General features: G+C 33.5%; 1 protein-coding gene across 1 annotated transcript in view; it reads right to left on the bottom strand.

Moving 5' to 3' along the window:
- Window positions 223-6,516, bottom strand: part of LOC107643775 — a 7,719-nt gene continuing 1,425 nt past the window's right edge. Inside the window, exon 2 of the mRNA XM_016347511.2 lies at window positions 223-1,270. Coding sequence (XP_016202997.1) covers window positions 397-1,270 — 874 coding nt within the window. The 3' untranslated portion in view covers window positions 223-396. The remainder of the gene's footprint in view (window positions 1,271-6,516) is intronic.

Genomic DNA, 6,516 nt, shown 5'->3' with positions numbered 1-6,516 from the left:
TTAAAATCCGCTGAATAGCGAAAAATATATTCCTAGAATGAGTCTCATATATCACTTTTTTAAAACCAATATCCCAAACTAGTACGAAGCCCTCCAAAGAGTAAAACTCGCACTGCTGAACATATTTCAATAGTATATATTCTCTAAGAGTAATGTTAAAGAAATAATAATTTAAAATTATTTTACTTAACTTTATACTTATAATTTTGTATATATAACATTTATAATTGTATATTTATTACACTTAATATTAGGCATTTATTCCGACGGTAATTAACAAAAGCAAACAAAAAACAAAGAAAAAACAAATTAAAACTATCTCTAACTTTCAAACTTTGACCCTAAACATTTTATTTTAATAATTACTAATCGTAGACGAAGGAAATGACAAAGAAGTCACTCCCATTTGCACATAATTTGATGAGTGTGCCTAAAATCATAAGTTACCACCACACTTCCATCCATTCTCTTCAAAACAAAGCTTTCCACAAGTACAAAGCACCCAAAATCTTCCCACCTCGGAGCCCCTTTAAATTTCTCTTCTCTAGTTACCCTCACTTGCTTATTATTATTATTATTATTATTGAAACCCAACCAACCACCTCTTTCTTGCTCCCATTTCATTCTCTCACCAATCACCAAACTCAATCCAACACTAACTCCTCCTCCTACATTATCTAAACTCTTAAACCAAAGCACACCATCATCAACATTCCCTTCATCCCAAAAAGCTTGCTTTCCATCCACCATTGCCAATTCTGTTTCAACAACAACATCGACAAACACTTCATTTCCCTCACTACCAATACTACTATTTTTCTTTGAGAAAATTTTCTCCCATCTTTGCTCAAGTGTCATTTCATAAAAAACGGATCCTTTCATCTGGTCCTTGAGTTTCATTCCTTCCTTCACAAACATAAATGGGCAATACCACTTCCCAATTACCACTGAATCAGAACGATCATTAGATAATGGGAAATTTATTGTTGGTAATAATTGGCCACGCAAGGAATGGTTTATGCCAAGAGCTTCATCCAAAGTGTAATTGTGTGGAGTCTTGGCACAAAGCCTCCAACTTTTTCTCCTTAAAAACAAAGGAGGAAAGGCATCTTCAGCAACTGGCTTTGCATAAAACCCACAACGGGTTTTAATGATCTCAAATTGCTGATATTCGTTGAAGGGATCCAAAGGTCTTGGTTTAACATCTTTGACACACTTGCAAAATAAACAATTTTTCATGTCCTCTTGCTTAGAACTTGTGCATGCTTCCCTGCATTCCAATTCAAACGTAACATACTATTTCTTAGTCACCAATAGTCACCAAAGTATTAAGAATATATAACAAGTAAATAACAACCATGGCTAACCGCACATAAGAATCAACTATTAAAATTAGTCACTATATAATAAAATATAAAATATACTTTTAAAATAAATCAAATAACACATGCTTTCTACACAAATTAGATTTAGACTGGCGCTATGCGTGAAAATTTTGTACATAATCGATAACAAATGATAATACAAATTCGATTTTATCCGATCCATAAATACCCCTAGGTGAAGATGAATTTTAATTAAAAATAATATTATCCTGCTATACTGTTAATGGATTTTTTATTTAAATAAATTAAATAAATATAATAATTACCGAAATAAATAATTTAAAAAATATTTACCAAATTAAATACCTTAATCTTATCTCGTTTACACTGTAAACGAGATGATATTGCATGTATCTCGTTTACAGTGTAAACGAAATAAGGCCGGACCATGCTTATAATAAGTATAAGTCGTTTACAGCGTGTGTTTGGACCCTATTTTGACTTAGTCAACCTCTTTTTTCCCTCTTTTAACTTTTTTCTACCATATTTGAGACTGATACGGTGATGGCACGCCAGGCAGAGAACGACGGAGACATCAATAAACTGAACGAGACGTCGCACTACGTCGGAATGGCCGACTTCGAGTTTAATTGCGTTCTGTTTGGTTAATCTAAGTATGTGGACATTGTTAAGGTAGTCCCGTAGTGACAAGCGCTAAGTAAAATGCTTTATGGATTGGTCTGTAGGATGAACTTAGAACTGTATTTACTTGCGTAAAATTGTTATGACTTAATTAGGATTTGCTTGTTGGCGTATGTAATTTAGAGACATTTGTAGACTAGAAACATGGAAGTATGTTTTTAAGTAGAAGTAGCTCTATGATCTTAAGTAGACGACAAAAATTTATGATTATCACTTTATAAGTTAAATTTTTTTTTATTCCGTAGAGGCCTTGCCTTCTACTGCCCCGGCGAGTCAGCCATACCCGTCCTCCACCGGACGCCATCGTCCCGTATCTGGCTGAGGCCGGATTCGGTGACACGGTGCCTCTCAGGAACTTCACTTTTGACAATTCCCTGATTTCGGCACTCGTGGAGCGATGGCGTCCGGAGACGCACACGTTTCATCTCCCATGGGGTGAGGTCACTATCACCCTACAGGACGTGGCGTACCACCTAGGCCTACGCGCACACGGAATCCTGTTGGGGGTACCTTCGTGACTTCGGTAGGTGGTACCAGACAGAGACATGGGCCATGGTGGAGCAGCTACTTGGTGCCAGGCCTCTGGTGACGGCACAGCAGGCTGTGCAGAAGAAGGAGTCGTTCACGCTGAAGCTGGTGTGGTTGCGTGATCGTGTCCACCAGATGCCCCCACCGACAATCCAGAGACCCTCCGACAGTATGCCAGGTGCTATATTATGTTACTGATTGGAGGGTATCTATTGACAGACAAGTCCAAAAACTTGGTGCACATATGTTGGCTACCGCTTCTCTGGGACTTCGCGGAGTGTAGGGCGTTATCCTAGGGCTCGGGTGTGCTGGCCTGGACGTACCAGTCACTCTGTTTGGCGGCACAGTAGGACATTACGAACATCGCCGGTTGCACTCCGTTTTTGATGAGTTGGATTTATCAGAGATTTCTTCAGTGGTATCCACCAGATAGAAGAATCTACCAGTATTTGCTAGCTGCGAGGTAACCAAATATTATTTTTGTATTTGCATTAAATATTGTTGTCAATTCATATGGTTTGTTACTTAACGAATCGTATATATCTCCGTTACTGTCAGTTTGGTTGGATTGCAGCAGTAGAGTAGAGATCAGCATCAGGCCAGAGTCCTGCATTGGAGGGTTTCGATCGACCGATTACGGTTCGATGAGGTTAGTCATGAAATAAATTCTCCCTAAACCATGACTAATTTATATAAATTTTATAACCATGAAAGATTTACTCCATTTGACATTTCTAACCAAACGTCAATTTTTAAGATGTGTCACTAATCTAGCTTGGCATAATAGACATTCCAACGTTACATTATCTCTTGATTTACCATAATGATCATATGTACTTCTTTTTCATAAATGTATATTCTCCACAAATTTAAAATTTTTGTTATGAAAGCACGAGGAAACACAAAGGAGAGAGGACACAATAGAAGCATAGCCACTTTCTATTTCTCTATCTTTTTCTTTCTTTTATTTTAAAAAGAAAAAAGAAAAAACCATGGTTGGTGTGGTTTTATTCGTCCTTCAGTTAACTTAAACCCCTCTCCCCCTAGTGGAATCTGGTGGTGACGGAGGAAGAAGGCCACATCGCCAACAACGACTACCAGAGCTCAATCTTCAACCATAATGGCGCCGTCCCTTAACACTACCAACAACCACACACTCAAACCTCACTCTCCAACCCCAATGGCGCCAATTGATTCACCCGCCGTCAATAGCCCCTCCTTCTCACCCTTAGTATTCTACCGCTGTCAGTGAACAATCGCGTGAGCTCCTTCTTTTGTTACGCTTGAAAATCTTTTGTTCTTTTGTCATATAAAAACACATTGATGAATAAATCTTCAATAATACTAATTTATTTTTTTATCTTGTGTGAACCCTTCATTTCTATTTATTTATTTATTTATTTTGTTATCCAAATCAGCATTGGATTGCAATTTAATATTGCTTGTGTTGTTGTATACTATAATCTAAGGTTTGGTGTCTCAAAAATGTTAGATATGTTATTATGTATAGGTCATGAATATATGTCACACATTTAAATGTGTCTTCACCTCATTGTTTAACTTCTTCTGCAGTGGTTTTTCATAAAGAGTTGGCATGCTATCGTAGTAATTTTTTTGAAGAGTAAACTTAGAGACATTAAGGTTAAACAGTAGTACCAAAAGGAAGAGATTCATGGATTATTAATAACTTTAATTAGAAGATATTTATATAGGATATAATATTTTAATTTTTCATAGTTTATTAATAGTAAATTTTAAGTAGTCTTATACATATTCTAATATGAGTATGCTTAATTTAATGTGAGATGTATGAATATTTAAAATGATATTTTTTTTAATATTTTTGGTTCATTATAAATATATTTTGTTGATTTATTTTTATTTTATAATATTTAATTAATTTAATTTAAAATATAAAATTATATATGTAATCATATTACTAAATATTAAGTTGTAGAAAAAATTATTAGAATATTATATATATATGTAGAAAATTTAAAAAAAATTGAGGGACATAAGGCTACATTTATGTAGAGTAGCTGTGGTATATAATGTGGCTACACTTTAAAGGTGATGTAGTAGCAAAGATAAATATAGCCTATTTTGGTAAGCATGGAAGCTAAAAAGCTTAACCATTAATCTGGAACAACATCACTTGAAAAGCGCACTCTATTCTCAAACGTCAAAAGTGTAGTTTTTGATACAAAAAAACGTAACTTTTGAGAATAGGCAAGGGCCGAATAAATAACGGCCAAATAGGCATCCCCACTAAAGAGTCTTCATAGCCAAAAAAATATAGCCTTTGCTAAAGTTTTTTTTTTTTTAGCTATACTTTTTAAATGTGGTTGAATGGGTATTTTTGTTGTAGTGGATAAATAAATAAGTTTTTCATTTTTTGAATTCAGATTTTTATTTGATGTTGAGATTTTACCTAACAAAATGTACAGTACAAAATAATGGTTAAAAAATTTAAAATAAAACGTGGGTGAAAAATATATTTATTCATAGTAACTCAATTATTGTGCATACGTTGAAAAATTGAAAATAAAAAAAAGAAATGTTTGTTGTGTTACTGTGCAACACTGAAAATACAAAATTTTAAAGAATATTTATTGTACATTGAGAAATGCATAGAATAAGAATTTTATTTTACAAATAAGAGGGGCTTTACTTCTCTTCATTTGTGCCAATATGATTTTTTTAATCAAATTTAATACTCTGTTTTTAACATAAATTTTTGGTGAAAAATAATGTCATGTTTCCGTGTTTTTTTTTTTAAAACCTATCATCTTGAAAGGTAAGAAGAGTCTAATGTTAGGATTCTACGCTTGTTATATGCTTTATTTGTCAAAATAGTGAATAAATTGCAACTTTCAACTGGAGGACTATTAGGATGATGCATTTTGAGCCAACACAACTCTTGAAATACTCACATGGGAAGAATTCGGTCTACCCACGTACTTCTCTTTCTAAAAAGAAATGTAAACACATGTTACTTCTCTTTCACTTCACAATTTTTCTCTTCCAATATGTTTCAAAACTATATATATATATATATATGGTGGATTCTCTGGTGGCATGATTTTAGGTGGCAAGTGAGTCTTGTCCATAAGTGCATCAACTATATGTCAAAAGAATCTCTTACGTAACGTTTGTTTTGAAATATTAAGACAGAGACTGAGAGACTGAGACTCAGTATCATGTTTGTTGGTTTAGAGATTGGTACTAAAATTTCTGTCTCTGTCCCTAAAATTTCAGTATTTCAGTACCTCCAAAAAGTAGGGACACAGGAGACTAAAATTTTTAGAGATGGAGACTGAAACTTTAATAACATTTTATACCTAAAATATCCTCATTTTAATTAATTAATTCCAATTTTACCCTTTGTACAAATTAAATTAGAGTTTCATTCTTGTTTCAATTTTTGTCTTCCACTTTGCACCAAATAGAATACTGAGATTTATTTCAATCTCTGTCTCTCAGTCTCAGTCTTTCTGTTTCTGTCTTTCCACCAAACGCTATCTTAGTGTTGAGCGCGTAAGTTTGTGAGGTTTACTATAGGGACAGTGGAGTAATTTTGACTTCAAAAAAATGACGGTGACATGGGCGGGCTAAAGTGTGAATGGACAAAAACATTTGTTCTAGAAAAATGGTTATAGGTTGAGCAAAGAATAAATCTGACTTTTAGAAATGAACGAAAAATTAAAGTGGAGAGGACAATGTAGAGGGAAAAAATAAAGAAAGGGAATTTTTTATTCATTTTAGGATTAGATTGATAAATTCCTTTAATCATGAAATTTAAAAAAACGAAAATAGTTCTTTAAGATTTGAATTGAAAAACCTAAAAAATCTGTGTTAGTATAAAATTTTCTTATATTAATTATAAGTAAAATTAGATTCAATTACAAAAAATTCTAATTCATCTTTCTTTTTGATTTTTTTTTTTTTGGAAATAATGAAA

This window comes from Arachis ipaensis, chromosome B05, assembly GCF_000816755.2.
Source record: "Arachis ipaensis cultivar K30076 chromosome B05, Araip1.1, whole genome shotgun sequence".
In the NCBI taxonomy this organism is placed as follows: Eukaryota; Viridiplantae; Streptophyta; class Magnoliopsida; order Fabales; family Fabaceae; genus Arachis; species Arachis ipaensis.
The sequence above is the reverse complement of the archived record's forward strand: the minus strand, read 5'-3'. Positions and strand labels throughout refer to the sequence as shown.